General features: G+C 42.1%; 1 protein-coding gene across 9 annotated transcripts in view; it reads right to left on the reverse strand.

Moving 5' to 3' along the window:
* The window catches only part of FBXO30 (F-box protein 30), a 37,656-nt gene that overhangs the window by 12,519 nt on the left and 8,462 nt on the right, over nt 1–16,675 (reverse strand). For all 9 annotated transcript variants that reach the window (XM_075924369.2, XM_075924370.2, XM_075924365.2 and 6 more), the window contains one exon: nt 581–2,678. In XM_075924369.2, coding sequence (XP_075780484.1) covers nt 581–2,662 — 2,082 coding nt within the window. In that variant the 5' untranslated portion in view covers nt 2,663–2,678. The remainder of the gene's footprint in view (nt 1–580; nt 2,679–16,675) is intronic.

Consider the following 16,675-nt stretch of genomic DNA (forward strand, 5'->3'; position numbering starts at 1 on the left):
TGCTGAATATCTGCAAGTCCAACTGAAGAAAAAGGAGATGAAAGTACTCAGCTCTTCATCATGTAATGTGTAAATTGGTGCCTGATTTTTCAGGTCACTTGAATGTTTAACTTTTTTTTAAATTATTCAATACCATGGCAAGAGACAAACATCAGGACCAAATTTAGAAATGTATACTTTCATTTCCTATCTTTATTAAAAACTAGAGAAAATCTCCAATTGATTTCTAATTTCTAGATACATATTTTCAGTTTTCCTCAATATTACAGCACTATTATTTTACATATTATAATGACAGAAAAAATGGACAGGAATTACCTCAAATCCCATTCCCCAAACTACTGGGAATATGCTGAATGTTCTAGGAAGGCAACAACCAAATTGCTTATGGTAGCACTTTCCCCCACAACTGAGACTCAGACTAGCATTGAGTTCCCTGGCAGAATGTCTTTTTCAAGAGACACCATGATGTCAACCAACCTAAATACATACTATCTGTGAGCAGTGCTTAGGGAAAACAGTCATTTTCAAGACAAAAGCAGGTATGTCTCAGACTTCCCAAGAAACAAAGTTAACTTACCTTTTCTTTTATTTGCCATGAAGAACTTCCATCTGGATACTTTCTCTTTTCCCAAAGCAGTATGACCATTCCACGCGCTTGAAGCAAGCTTCCACATACATCTCTCATTAATCGTGACACTCTGGAAAGCTGACACAAACTAAAACCATCCAGAAAACCAGCAATATGCTGTAGAACCTCAAAAGGAAGATTACTCAGATGGTCACTACATGGACCAATGAGGCAGTTTTTAGCTGGTTCTACTAACACTGTAGATATACAAGGCTGAACACCAAATGACCTCAGATGGCGGTCGTGAATAATCTTTGCCCCTTGTGTTGAAGGACAAAACCTACGCTGAGAATATGTACACCCATAGTATGCCAAAGGACACCTCTGCTCCATCCATCCATTGAGGCCAGCATGAATATCACCATGCACATTCTTAAAATGCGAAGAAAATTCATTTCGCCTAAACAATTGTCCACAAACAAATGTAAACATTGAACGCTGTTTTGTTTGGTATCTAGCCACACATTCCAGCACCAAGTCCAAACCAAGTGTCTGAAAAGGACTTGGATTTGAAAGTTGTGGATTGGCATGATCACATGCTGAAGCTGAAGCTATTTCCCCTACCATTGTATTTGTGGCCAATATTGCAGATGGGAGAGAAAACGTTTGCGTCCCAAAATCAATGTGATATCCATCAACAATGCGACTATCAGATATCCCCCTACCACCCGGAGAGTCTCCTAGACAAAACAGCAAAGCTGCTGTGATTAGATCTATTCCCTGAAGACCCATAGGATCTTCTGTTATGTCTAAATCTGATGTATCAACAGCTTTATCTTCCTTTGGTGTAGACCAACAGTGGTTAACAAGGAAACTGTATGATCGATGATGAATTAGAGAAAACACATCTACATTTCTCAATCTTTCTTGTTCCAATTGCCTCTCTAACACTTCCTCTCCCCTGGAGTCACGTGGCAGTTGTATATGATTAACAGTGCCATTAAGTAAACTGTGGGGTGTTATTACTTCTCTAAGTTGTTGTGCTGCTACAGGAAAGGAGCTGCAAGACTTCAATACTCCATCATCAGGAGATGCAATACATTCACCATTTGCTACATTAGATGGTTTTGAATCACAAACATCTAGATCTTCATTCTGGTCCAATGCCTCTGTATCTATATTTTCTGTATGAAAACCATTACACAGAGCTGAAGCATTACCAAGGTGTGCATTCAAGTCATGTTTTTGCACTATATCATAACAAAAATCACTTGAACCATTTTGTTCCGACTGTGAATTTTGGCTCAAGACATCAAAGTCAATTCCACCAACTGCTCCCATATTATCTTCATCTGGGTAGTCATGGTCTACAATTTTATGCTGGATACATCCATTAGCAGTTTGCTCTTGAATCTGAAAATCTTCATTCATCTCATATGGTGAAATACATAGTCTTGAACTTAACATGCTTATGTCTCTTGTAGCAGTGTTCAATATATCTAATGCCACAGCTAAACTCTTAGTAGTTTCTACAGTAGCTTGATAAAGTGCACTGTAGGAATCTTCATCTGCAGAAATCAATCCATTTGAAAGCACTGTGTCAGAAGCACGTGATTTAACTGAAGTCTGCTCTCTAGGTTCAGAAATCTGATCAGCTGATTTTGACATCATAGTTGCTACTTTGAGGGATTCTAACAGCATGCGCTGGTCTTGAAGGGCTAAAGCCATGTCTAACTGTTCCACTTCATCAACATCTTTACTTAGATTTTCATAAGATTTCCGGTCCGCATAACTGACTGGCCATCTATTCCATTCCATAGTGCAGCATACCACACTTGCAGGACAAGTTTCTAGATGTTCAGCGACTTTGTTTCTGGCTACAATGAAGGGACATCCAAAGCCACTATTCAAACAAGGCACTCTTTCAAATGGGCACAAAATGCGATGTTCCTCAGATTTGCATGTATGAAAGACTGCTCCACAAACCAGTGGGCAGCCAATCAAGTCACAGGAAATTCCAGTCTCTGGTCTGGTCATGCAACGCCGACTGACACAATTAACACAGTGTAAATGCTGCTGATGTTCCTCCATGATTGCAAGTCCAGCTCTGGGCAGGGAAAGAAAAAGGAGATAAAAGCAATTTTTAATTCAGAATTTCTGAAAGTTTACTAACAAATAACTAAATATTCTTGGTCTATACTAATTGATCACAAGCCATAAGCTCAAGAATAAGCCGGACACTTTACAAAAAAAAGTTGGAATCCATCCTATTTAACTTATTTATAAATGATCTAGAGAAAGAAAGGGAGATGGCAAAATCTGCAGATGATACCAAACTGCTCAAGATAGTTAAGACCAAAGCAGACTGTGAAGAGCTTCAAAAAGATCTCACCAAACTAAGTGACTGGGCAACAAAATGGCAAATGAAATTTAATGTTGATAAATGTGAAGTAATGCACATTTGCATATTCATGTCTGAGCATTTTTTCAAAACAGGGTTTCTCAAAAGTGAAAGAACAGTCTAGATTGGGTTCTTTCAAAAACCAAAACCAAAACCAAACAAAAAAACACCCACACACCTTTTCCTCGAAAGAACCCGTACTCCTCATTTGTTCAGGAGTACGGGTTCTTTAGAAAAAGGATTTCCCCCCCCCCCCTCAAAAGAACCCTGCACTTTCACTTTCAAAAACCCTTTCTCGAAAAAGCGCTCAGAAGTGAATATGCAAATGAAACACGGGATATTTAAATCCACACTTCATTTGTGCTTTTGATTTTCTTCGTTTACACTCCTCTTTCAAAAGAGGAATGTAGTCTAGACATACCCAAAGTGGCTACATTTTTTCATCATTGTCTAAGGTGACAAATTCAAGTAACCAAACAAGTTTTATACTTTTATTTTTAGTAACTTAATCTGTTGTCACAAAGTTATTTATGGAATTCTAAGTTTATGCTCCTCTGAGAGTTCATATTTTAAAATTGGCTTGAATTTCAAGTATCAGCTTCCTAAATCTGAATAATTCAAACATTTTGGCCACCCACTCTCCTGAACTCTACTAACAAAGAAGCATATGTACTGTACTTGATAGGCATAACACAGCTGTTTTATTTTTCCCCACTATGAAGAGTTCCTTTTTCTTTATATGTAATAAATTAGCTTCTCATTGTGAGTTTTAAATTGTTCACCAATCACTAAAGTTATGCACTAGTCAAAGGCTTTCTTACATACAACTCATTTCATCCTACAGATTAAGTCAACAGTATGTAAAGCAATTCTTCATTGACATTTTAACTGTAAGAAATTAAAAGGAGGGTGATAGAAGAAAGATGCATAACAACTTTCTACACACCATTCTACGAGGAGTTCCTTTCAAACTGACTCATTCACAAACTTATAACATGAACAAAAATAGTTAAAAATGACCTCTTTACAAGCTGTGAAAAAATTTTTTCCCTCCTCTTCTGCTTCTATTTGAAAATGAACATTTAGCAGTTTACTCAAAGGAAACATCTTTCACCCTATTAGAATTAGTTCCTTTATAGGATCAACTGCCCCATACTGCACACACAGAGACAGCTTTCAGCCTCTTTCTACTTTTTCTATGAAGGGCATGGAGAGTTCTGCAGAAAAGGATCTGCCTGCAAGAATATGTCTGTAGCTCACTTCCAAGATCAAGAGAGACTCTTGTTTGCTCCCATTTCATATTGCTGCTCCCTAAATTAATATTCTCACTCACAAAGTCACTCACCCATGCTCTCCCTCCCAATACAGGGTGGAAAGAGAGAGGAAGGAACAAAAGAACGGTAGGATTTGTGATGATGGAAGAGAAGTTTGTCTTTACTATTGCTGAAATACTTTGAGAGAGATTGAGAACTGTATCAGAAGGTTAGATTGCCACAACACACCTGGATCACTGAGGTTTGTGATGGTCTTCATCTACAACCATTTCAGGGACAATTCATACCTTCAAGTTAGCGGTACTGCTATGGGTACCCACATGGTGTAGTATGCCAACATTTTTATGGCTGACTTAACACTTCCTCAGCTCTTGTCCCTAACACCTTTCCTGTACTTGTGCTACACTGAGGACATCCTCAACATATGGACCCTTGGGGGAAGGAGGCCTTTGAAGAATTCCACTGGGATTTCAACAATTTCCATTCCACCATCAACCTCAGCCTGCACCAGTCCACACAAGAGATCCACTTCCTGAACACTACAATGCAAATAAGTGATGGTCACATAGACATCACCCTTTACCACAAACCTACTGACCTCTATACTTAACTTCAGGCCTCAAGCTTCCATCTTGCACACATCACACAATCAATTGTCTTCAGCCAAGCCCTAAGATACAACTTTATTTGCTCTAATCCCACAGAGACAAATACCTATGATGGGGGGAAGAGAGGGGGATTTTAGAAGGGAGGGGCCACTTCACAAATTTTTGAATTGGCCTCAGGCAACCCAAGAAAGGATGGGTCCAGGAAACTTCCCGGGCTACCCTGTCCACAGACCCTGATTTACCTGGAGGTGTGAGAGCAAGTGAAGTCTTTGCCCCCAGCCTCCTGGCACCTAGAGAGAACTACCAACTGTTCTGAATAGCTGGTGGTTCCCTCTAGACACCGTGCATCCCTGGTGGCAGGAGGAGACTCTGCATGCTCCTCCCATCCCCAGGCCAATTTTTTGAGTGACAGAAGATTCGGGAATGAGAGGATTTATGACAATAGATCCTAAAATCACCAACGATGTTAGTGCGGAACACCGGGATATACAGTGGGGATGGCCTATATTCTGCAATGATTAGGTCTCAATTGGAGTAACAAGTCCAGTTCTGGGTGCCATATTTTAGGAAAGATCTGGACAAAATGGAAAAGTCCAAAGAAGAACAACAAAAATTATTAAAGGTCTAGAAAACATGTCCTATGAGGGAAGATTGAAGGAATTGGGTTTTCTTTAGTTAGGAGAAGTCATAAAGAAGAGTTGATAACAATGTACTTGTACAACCTTGTAATGGTTGTTACAAGGAAGAGGGGAAAAAATTGTTCTCTTTACTGAGGATAGCACAAGAATCAATGAGTTTAAACTGATGTAAGAGTGGTTTGAGCTGGACAACTACCCTGACACAAAGTGGAATTTCTAAACACTTTGTGGAATTTCCATCATTGGAAATTTTTAAGAGCAGGCTAGACAGCCACCTGTCAGGGATGGTGTAGAATGGATAGTCCTGTCCTGCCATGAGTGCAGAGGACTCTAGTGATATAATGACTTCTTGAGGTCCCTTCTGGTCCGATGTTTCTAGGATTTTTAGTAATTATTTCCTAAAAATCTAATCACCCTCAACTGACACTCAAAACTTGCTTTTCATAAATATTACTGCCAGTCAGGCAATTTTGAAACTTTCTTTTGGAAAATGTAAAAAACAAACCTGTTTGTCGAAAAGGGTGAGTGATGCAAAGTTTCTTGGTTTAAAATGTTTTTAGAAGTTTCAGAATTGTGAAACATTCTTTTCTATTCTAAATGTCTAAAATTTTAGTTACAGTAATATAAAACTTAAAAAATAAGGTCAAAATCAAAATGTTTTAACAAACCCAAACCAACACACTTTTCAGACGATCAGTTTAACATTTTTTTGCCTGATTGAACATGCAAACTGTGGCAATTAACACTGGCATACATTAACACTGGTGTACATTAACATATATCCCCTAAAGAGATACATATAATAAAACCCTAGAATCTTTAAAAAGCCAAGAGGTGGGCACATACTCTAGGTGCACCATCCCAACCCAGGCTCTTTGTGTTTCTCCAGCTCCTTCAAGTCATCCCTTTTACCCCTTTTTATGCTTACATATCTCCTTGAGATTTTTTTGAGGGGTGGGGTAGAGGAAGGGAGGAGGAAGAGAAATAGCTCTGTGGCAGCAAAACCTAGTTTATTCAATTCCCCACAGTTATTTTTCACAAGAACTACAATCATCATTAAAAGTGACCAGTGACTTCACTAACTCAGATGTAGTCCAGATCAAACAATGATGCACATCGTCACGGAGTACCTGCAAATCAAATTTAGTGGTGGATTATAAGAGCTCTACTTGGCCACTAACAAACAACACTATTGCTTGGCTCAGAGAATGCAGAAATGCTTTAAAAAAAAAAATCAATCAATCCATGTAGCCATCATGAAACACAACCTGTAATAGACTATACAAGGACACTAACACACTAATGCCCTCCTCCTCCCTAAAAAGCTATATTGGTTTTTAAAGTCAGATTATGTGAAATTTGAACTCAGTGATTAGTAACTCATTTTTTTGGTCAAGTTTCTAGCCTCCTCTTCTAGTCATTAGCTGGCATTCAGTGGTACCAAGTAGGGCAGTGGTCTCCAACCTTTTTATACCCAAGATCACTTTTTAAATGACAGAACAAGCCAAGATCTACTGCCACGCCTCTTCCTTGAAGCCCCGCCCCTTCCTTGAAGCCCCGCCCTCTCTATTTTCCTCCTCTCCATCACTTGCTATCCCCAACCCTTATACTGCTGCTTTCCCCCCCCCCCCCCCGCCCCAATTCTTCTGTAGGAAGAAGTTTTTCCAACATTTGGCCTGTCTAGACTGGACCAAATGTCAGAAAAAAACCTTCTTTTGGAAGTCCCCTTATTCCTCGTGGAAAGAGGAATATAGGGGTGACAAAAAGATCATGTTTGCTCTTCCACTAAAAGAAGTGGAAGAACAAACGTATCCCTGGATGCAGAAGAGTTTTTCTGGGATATCTCCGGAATTCTGAAAAACTCCTGCAGTCTAGCCGTACCCTCTCTGTGTTGAGACAGCATGTGTTGGCTCCGGGGTGGGAATGAGGGATTTGGGTGTGGGAAGGGGTGAGAGGTGCAAGCTCTGGGAGGAAATCTGGATGCAGGAGGCGGTGGATAAGGGAACGCTGGCTCGGGGAGGGGGTTCCAGGCCAGGCAGCATTGGGGTCAGATGTAGGGTTAGGATACTAAGCAAGCCACAGACTTCTGGATGTGAGGATTCAGGAATTTTGGTTTGGGTACGTGAGGTGCTCAGGGCAGAGGGTTCCAGTGTATGACAGGCTCAGATGTAGGGTCTGGGGGAAAAGGGGGTGCAGGAGTGTTATGATGCTGTGGCCAGATGGGGGCTTGGCCCCAATTGGGGGTTTGTTGGCCAGGCTTCATTTTCAAATAAAATACTATGTCAAACACAAAAAGTTTCTGCATTGTCTTTATTTCTGAGAAAGGCAGGAAACCTGTTGAGAGTCAGGAGTTACTGACCCACAGAAAAGTCAGTTGGGACCACACAAGTGAGATGCAAAAAAGCCCTCCTCCAACACCTCCCCCCCTCCCCCGAGTTTCCCTAATGTGGCCCCAACTGTGTTGGTGGGAGCAGGGGACATAATACTGGGGAAGGTGCTAGTGCGTGCTTCGGCAGGGGACAGGGTGCCAGTGGGGACAGAGTTCTGCAGCTGGGGACAGGGAGGGGGGACAGGAAGGCAAGAGACAGGGTTCCAGTGGGGACAAGTTTCTGAGGCTGGGGAGTGGGGAGAGGGAACAGGGGAGCAGTGGGGGCAGAAAGTCCTCTGCACCTGCCTCCTCCCAGGATTCCCCCTCTCACCCCAAGGGAAGCCAGCGCGTGCCTCCTGCGGCACAGCCAAACCCCGGCAGGCACCTGCCCCCGGGACAAACCCCCCTCCCACGGCGCAGCCAAACCCCCTCGGGCGCCTGCCCCAGGGCCAAACCCCAGGGCCGACTCACCCCTCCTGCGGCATAGGGACGCCACCGCACTCCTCCTCCGGGGCCAATGCCCCTCCCACAGCACGCCCAGGACGCCCCTCCCACAGCACGCCCAGAGCTGTGGGAACAGGGTGCCAGTGGGCACCCGGAAGTGGCGCGAAACTGCAGGCAGGACTTCTGTCCACCCCGCGGGAAGCCGGCACTATGCTGGACGTAGGTAGTGGGGCTTCTCGGGGGTGGGGGGTAAATGGGAGTGGGGAGGGCCCCGAACGCTTTGCAATCACCCGGTTGCTGATCACGGGAGTAAGGATATAAGTGACTACTCAAGTAGTCAACTACCTGATAAACTTATTGGGTAGTCAAGTCACTACTTGACTACTCGCTTCCTCCCACCCCCGCTTGCTGCCTCTGTGAGGTAGGCAGCAAGGGTGGGGGGAGAAAGAAGGAGCCAGTGCTGGAGAGAGCCAGTTTAAAAGCCAGTTCCTTCCAGCATCATCTCTGCGGTGGGGGGAAGGGAGCAAGGGGAGTAAGAGCCTCAGTGGTCCTGGAGACATCTTGAACTGGGACTGCTCAGTCCTGGCCCACACGGCTCCCCAGGAGCTAACCCCACTGCAGCTCTGCAATTTAAATGTAGTAAGAGCCGGGCTGCCAGTGCGCCTGGCTCCTACTACATTGAAACTTCAGAACCGCAGGGGGGTAGTGAGCACATCCCCCCATCGATTAATTCAGCAGTTGATGGAAATGCCATTGACTACATGATTAGCTAATTAACTACTATTTAACTCCCTTAGTACCGAGTCAAGTACTGATTACATAGATGCAGACAAAATTTTAAAGTGTCCAGGGGAGGGAGAACATAATAGAAACTTTTCAAATACTCCTAATGATCACTATATTAATGCCATATCAGACAATAAGTCTTAATCATTTATAGTTAGACTCAATTAAGTTAGCCCAGTAATAGCTAGGTGTTTGCGTTTGCACTGAATGTAAATCTGTTTTAATTATTTTTAGAAATGGATTTACACTGTCAGTGGGCAACAGTACTTCAAATTTACCAAAATTCTGCAATCTGCACAGTTAGAACTTCAGAACACCAGTTGGGAAACTGTAATTGTGTCAGCAAAGTGTTTTATTTGTACCTTATTAAAAAACACCAAATCTTTTTGGGTGTTATTTTCATGGATTTAGTTTAAAACACTATCAATATGACCCAAAATCAATTGTTCAGAACGTAAATGTTTAAGTCTACAATCAAAATTTGTACATTTTCCAAATTCAAGTTGAAGTAATAAGCATGTTTTAGGAATAATCAAATATATGAATGACATATAGTTGTCATTAATAAAAATGAGATACTTCTGTACCCCTATGCTAACTTGAAAAATTATATATAGTACCTTACCATTTTCATTAGTTGCAATACCCCATTCTTCTATACGACCCAGCAAGTTAAAAAAAAAAAATCTTTATTTCTCACACTTAAGGCTACAATCTTTTAAATAAACAATGATTACTACTTCAACGAAAACAGAGAGCAAAAACCGTGAAACACTAATGTATGTATTAATTTGAAAACAAACAAAAAAAACCCAAAAAACAAAAAACACACACCTATGGTAAAAAAAGCAGTTAGGTTTGAAGATACCTGAATGTTTAACACCACGTGAAATTTTTTTTTTTTTAAAACAGTAATATAAAATTCAAAGAGTAAACAGATGAAGTAGTTGTGTTGCAATCAAGAAATGACTCAGGGAAAGAAACATTATTTACAGTTAGAACTTGTCCTGAAAACAACGGATTTATTTTATGTTACATGATACTAGTTTCTTACTATACTTTAGGTCAAATTGGTGAGTATACCGAGAAGGAACAGCTGTACTTTTCTGGTTATGTAACGTCAGCAACTATGTTCAGTTCATCTGAGATGCTGAAGTATTTACGTTTGACTGTTACTAGCAGAGAAACCTAAAAATATACCCAGTTCCAGTGAGGTGACCACTGCTCTCAGAATTTGAAGGATCACTTGATGTTATTATATATACACAATATTGTCAGCTGACCAAATCTGCCACAGCATACTTTGAAAACTTGCCATAATTAAATATTCCAGCTGTTATGAACAACCTTGTGATTTACAGCTATTGTGATAATACAAATTTTAAACCAGCTCAAAAATGGCTTTAACTTGTGGGCATACAATATTCCAGATACACCCCTCACTGCCTCCTCAATCTCACAGACAAGCTGCTATACTTGCACAATATCTAACTCAAGAGTGAACAGTTGCATGCCCCCACACCCTTGTCAGATATAGCTGTTGGCCTTTTTAGTTTCATGTGTTTGGGAAGCACAAATTTCATTAAGATTAAGTTGAGGTACCTTCTGGACTTTGTTGCAAAGCACCTCTCCCCCGTTAACAGCAGGAGTCTTGGACTAAATTAGTCCAACTCTGGAAAATTTGTATTTCTCACTCAGGCTTTATATTTTTGAATATTTACAAGGTTGGCCTCTGAGTAGGCCAAAGGAGAACTACCGAGCCAAACAAAGAGGAACAAGTTTATAGCATGGAAGGAAACACTTCTCTTGGTGTCCCCCCCCTTCTTTTTCTCACTGCTGCAGTTCATCTCCACCCATCCCCACACACAGATTTTTAGAGGTCATAAGGAACCCTTAATTGAACTCAGGTGTCCCTACGTTGACCTGAAGTAACCTCTTTTCAGCACATGGGAAAAAGAGTCTTTATCATTCTAGGGATGATGTATCCGTCTTTCCACCACTCACTGGTAGCAGTCCTGTCTCATTTTGTCTTAACTTGTATACTCAGAATGCTAAAAAGGCTTCTTTCCTACTTGCTTTCACTTTTTAAAAAAAAGTTTCTAGCCCTTAAGATTTTGAAGGGAACCTTTCCAATGTGCAATTATACATTGATGTTCTCTTGTCTGCCTAAATGCAGCCTGATCAAGCTCCATGCCACTACTGCACCTCTCAACACCTCGCAAACTACAGCAGAATAAATCTATTCAGAAACCTGTGAAACTGACAGCTACATTCTAATTCAGAAAAACAAGCAGCAGAAAAAGACAATGAAGCTAGTCACTGAAAACCAGGACCCAAAAAATGAAAACAAACAAATGTTTTTAGCAACCAGAAGGTTAATACAAAAGATAGAATCCAGAAAGAGCAGCCAGAAGGGAATCCTGGTAGTTTGGGAGAAGTAGGGATGTAAATGGGTAGCCGGTAGGGGTTGGAGCAGGTCCCCATATGCCTCAGGCAGGGTGCTGCTCCAGCCCCACAAAACCCACCAGAGCAGCTCCTGTACATCGCAAGCCTGGCCCAGCCCTTCCACCACAGGTTACATGTTGGCTCCTGGGGAGTGGACTGCAGAGTCTGTAACGAAGCCTCCTCCCCAAGAGTGAGCTAGGCAGCAGCCTTTGGCAACCCCACTACTGGTGAGCCTTCACTGTGCACTCTGCAGCATAAAGCTTATTCTCTGCAATATAAAGTTGTATACTGCAGAGCCCGTAGCACATGTAACCACTATGATTTTCACCAGTTACATGGTTGCATTTTTAAATGCATTTTTACATCCATAGGGAGAAAGTGGAAAGATGTGGAGTCTCACCTGGAATGGCTCCTGGACACTGCTACCCTCCTGACCCTTACATCTTTCATACTGGTTTTCCACTTGTAGATTTAGTCTTTTGGCTATCATGTCTGATAAAATGCTCACACCCTGTATTTGAGAGGATGGGTTTACATCTTGGGAGTAGGTGAGCAGGAGAAAGATGGGGAAAATGTATCATGCAACAGAAAGTAACTGGACTAAAAGATTTTTGGGGAAGATGAAAGGAGAAAAAATACTGGAGAAGGAAAGAATACAACATAGGTAAAAAAGATATGTTCATGGAAACAGGAGAAAGAAAAACTGAAGATAACTCAAGAAAATATTATCCAGATCCACCACAGGCCCAAAACCAAAACAAACCCCCAACTCCCTCCAAACAAACGCACATACCCCAAAGATAAGTTTAAACTGTGTTACAGAAAATATATTGACAATGTTATAGTTATATCTAACAGACCTATTTTATTCTTTTAAATCAAACAATGCATTATTGGATAGAAATTTTTCATTTTAATCAAATTTAGATTGCAGCTTAGGAAGTGTTCCATTTTTTTAAGCTCTTCTATAACATTCCTAGCCCATTTCTCCCTACATTCAAAACTTTAAAATAATTTACAAGTTTGCAAAAAGTGAGAACACACCAAATTCTCTACTATAGCTGGACATTACACTAACATTTCAAGTAGTGGATTTTGCAGTTTAAGTTTCAAATAATAGAGCAGATCCATTGAACTGGTAGAGGGACATGTAAGTTCTATATCCTTGTTTCAATTACAGGTTGAACCTCTCTACTCTGGCACCCTCGGGACCTGACCAGTGCTGAACCAGACAATTTGCCAGACCACAGGAGGTCACTCTTATCTAGCAGCATTACCAACACTTCCACTACTTACTGGGCTCTTAGAAGACATCTGGGGTAAATCAGAGCTAAACAACAGCACAGAACACTGAGAGCCAGGACTGGTAGCTATTAAACTTTATGGGACCCTGGGAAACCTGGCCACACCCATGGTAAGTGGATATCTGGTTAACCAAAATCATGCTGGACTACGGATGTCACTGGACCAGAGAGCGCTGGATTAGAGAGGTTCAACTTACAGAACTCTTCTGCTAAACAAAATGTATGGGTTTTGAACAAAGCAGAGTAGCTTTAATGCCCACTGAGGGCTTCAGAGGAACAAAGGTGCTAAGAAACTGAATACAGCCATCCCCTGGCCATGACTTCTTCAAAGCCAATGGAGCCTCTGCCTCCACAAAACAAGAGATCCATCCTCAACTTCCTGCTCAAACTTTCATTTCACTTCTGCACCACCAGAAGCAAGTGCAGACTGTGAGGGGAAATTAATTATTAGTTTCCAAATCTTTATTTTAGCTGTAAATTCACACTATTTTATTAAAAATTAGTGACTGGATGTTGATTAACAACTATTTGAATTATTTGGTCATCTTTCATACAAAATTATTTAAAGCAAGTAGATGGCCATGTATAATGCCTTATAATCAGACACTGGTCTCAGTATGTATTTAATACACAGAATTAAGCCCTCGAACTGGAACTTTATTTTACTATTTAGAGTAATTATGAAGAAATTTTAAATTACTTCTTGGATAAAGAAGTGTGGTTATCAGGGGCAGATGACTGTTTTGCAGGGCCCCGGGCAGCATAACTCCGCGGGGCCCCCCTTTGCCACGGCGCATGCGCAGGGCTTTTTTAAGTGCGGGGCCCGGGGTGGCCGCCCCGTTCACCCTGCCCTATATCCGCCCCTGGTGGTTATTACAGATACAATGCCCAATGGAATTAGGCACTTCTACTGCAATATGGCACTTCCCTGACGAGTTTATAATCTAATTTTAAATTATATTACTACTAGCAGATCAACCCATTGTTGCTGAGGTGTTTAACTCAAAAAAATGGTTGGTTGGAAGAGCCACATGATTTGGGGGGGGAGGGGAAGGACAGAGGGAATCCCCAGGCCCTGTGAGAAGGCACAGGTGTGAGAGAGTATAGGGGAGGGGTATGAGGGGAAATCGCCCTGTAGGAGACTTACAGCAGAGGGGGAATCTCAATGAACTTCTGTGGAGTGGCAGCGGGGAGAAATCCCCAAGTCCTGTAGCAGGGTGGGGAGTAATGCTCAGGTCCTATAGCTGGGGGAAGAGGAGAGGAATGGAGGGAGAAGAACCTTGCTTGTAAAAGGTGGCATAGCTGGCAACATGCAGTGCCTCATCCCTAACAGTCTTGTGCTGGTGTGACTGTCCCTAGTGCTCACTCTACAGTATCCTGTCCCCACTCTCTGCCCCCAGTGATTAGTTAGAAGGCATGACTTATTTGAAAGCAGCATAAAAAAAGATCACTAACAAATTAATCCTCATAAAGCATATATAATGAACTAGATTTTATATTTGTATTGTATATGTATCCTAAAAGTAGCTTCGTGGACCTAAATGTTTCCCTCATAACCAGGTCAAATCTGGAAGTCAGGCTGGGTTCTAGCCTTCTCACATACCACCATCATCATATGGTTTATGCAGGCCAGCAACACTTGTGGAGAGCAACTGCTTTCAATGCATTTCCATAGGTGTCCACAATTAGAATTTAACAAACAAGTCTTTTGATGCCCCAGAAAGAACAAAACCCCATTCCCTTTCTTAACAATACTCGTTCTCAAGGCTCAACAAATCCGTGTATCTACTCGCCCGGGGCGAGTAGATTTCAGCTGGTTGCCCCGTTCACCGGCGGTGTGTGCGCATGCCCAGTGCGGGTCTGACGCATGGATTTCACTGCAGTTTGTCGAGCCCTGCTCATTCTGCACAGCTAACAGCAATAAAAAACAGTAAACTAACTTAGTCACTAAATTCAGCTCTAAAAACACAAACTTTGCTGTTACTGTCATAAGGCATGACAATTTACAACCACAATAAGACAGAAAACAGAAAAACAACATTCGTAACAATATTTCCTGATATCTTATAGGGGAAAAAAAACCCACTGAGTTATAGCTAGCATATTACAGTCCTATGCATTGGTAAACTAGTTTGTTGATGAATGATCAAAGGATTACTACAATATTTCAAAAGGCAAATAACCTAAAATCATGTCTGGCTCAAAGATATATCTGCTTCTACATAGGGATGTAAAAAGGCGGTTATTTTACTGATCGAGTACAGTGTCTTCTCAACTTACGAACCAGTTACGGACCAAGCAATTGGTCGTAATTCAGTTCGTTCGTAAGTCAGACCCCATAGAGTTACATGCGACCATGCTGTTCGTAAGCGCGGATCGCGTTCGTAACTCAGGGTCCGCCATTTACAACAGCTTTGGTCGTAACTTCGAACGGTCGTAAGTCAACCGTTCGCAAGTCGGGGATCGGCTGTATAGTTGACGGAATTTTTAATCAACAATTCAATTAGTTGATAGAGGAAACCAATCAGCTCAGTTCTGGCTCGTTGTGGGACCAAACCCTGCTACGGCCCTGCAATTTAAAACACAGTGTGTGTGCGGGGGAGGCTGCCGGGCTTCTATTGCCTTTTAAATTGCAGAGCTACAGCAGAGTAGGCCCCTCAACGTGCAGGGCGGGGGGAGGAAAAGAGGGGAGGTGCAAGCAGCACCGTGCTGGGGAGAACCAGATTTTAAGCCAGCATCCCCCAGCACCAGCTCCTGCTTCTGCTTCCCCCACCCTTCCAGCCTCTGATATAGAGGGATAGGTCAGTGGTTTGAGCATTGGCCTGCTAAACCCAGGGTTGTGAGTTCAATCCTTGTGGAGGCCATTTAGGGATTTGGAGCAAAAATTTGTCAGGATGGTACTCGGTCCTGCTGTGAAGGCAGGGGACTGGACTCGATGACCTTTCAAGGTCCCTTCCAGTTCTAGGAAATAGGCAATCTCCATTAATAATTATTATAATTAGGGAGACGGGATGCAAGTAGTTGACTCAACAACCAATTGACTACTCTTTTACATCTCTACTTCTAAGAAGTACGTCAATGAGACTGAGTGGAAGAAACAAAAATGTATGGGTTGGAGCTCCCTGGTCTGGCACCCTCAGAACCTGACCGATCCCAGATGAGGGATTTTGCCAAACCAGTGGAGGTCATTTCTATACCCCCGGCAGTTAGCCCACCTGGCCAGTCCACTGGGCAGCCATCACTGCCGTGGCTTCAGGACCCCTGGGGCAGGCACGCATGGTGAATCCCTGGTCCACTAAGCTACCACTGCCCTATTGGCCCACAGGGATCCAGGCTGCTGACCCTCCACCAGGATTCTCTGGTCCTGCAACATCCGTGGCCAGACCTTGGATGTTGCCAGACCAGAGAATGCCAGTTAAGAGAGTTTCAACTATAAGACTGTCTATAAGGCACCTTAAACCTTATTTCTTATTCTAAAACTATCTCCCCATTCTTCAGAGTATTTATTATGACATACTTCCTCCAGAAAGCCTTCTGGATAGTCCAGAAATAGAATAATTTAAAGGGTAAAACCTTCAGACATTCTAACACTTGTAGACTGAACTCCCAGTTGGTGCCTTGGTCTGCAAGACACTTGATTTATTTTACAATGCAAACCTCTTTCAGGTGGAACTCAACCCTCTCTCCCATAATCTTAAATAAATTATTTAACACATTGCCATTTTAAAAAGAATCACCAGGATTTCCCTTGTGTTTCTATGACAGATCTCCCATGCGGTCTTGATTTTTTTGCCCCATTCCTCAATTAACAGTCCAAAATGTTGATGCACCTTGGG

Source organism: Pelodiscus sinensis, chromosome 3 (genome assembly GCF_052426305.1).
Source record: "Pelodiscus sinensis isolate ZL-2025 chromosome 3, ASM5242630v1, whole genome shotgun sequence".
NCBI lineage: Eukaryota > Metazoa > Chordata > Testudines > Trionychidae > Pelodiscus > Pelodiscus sinensis.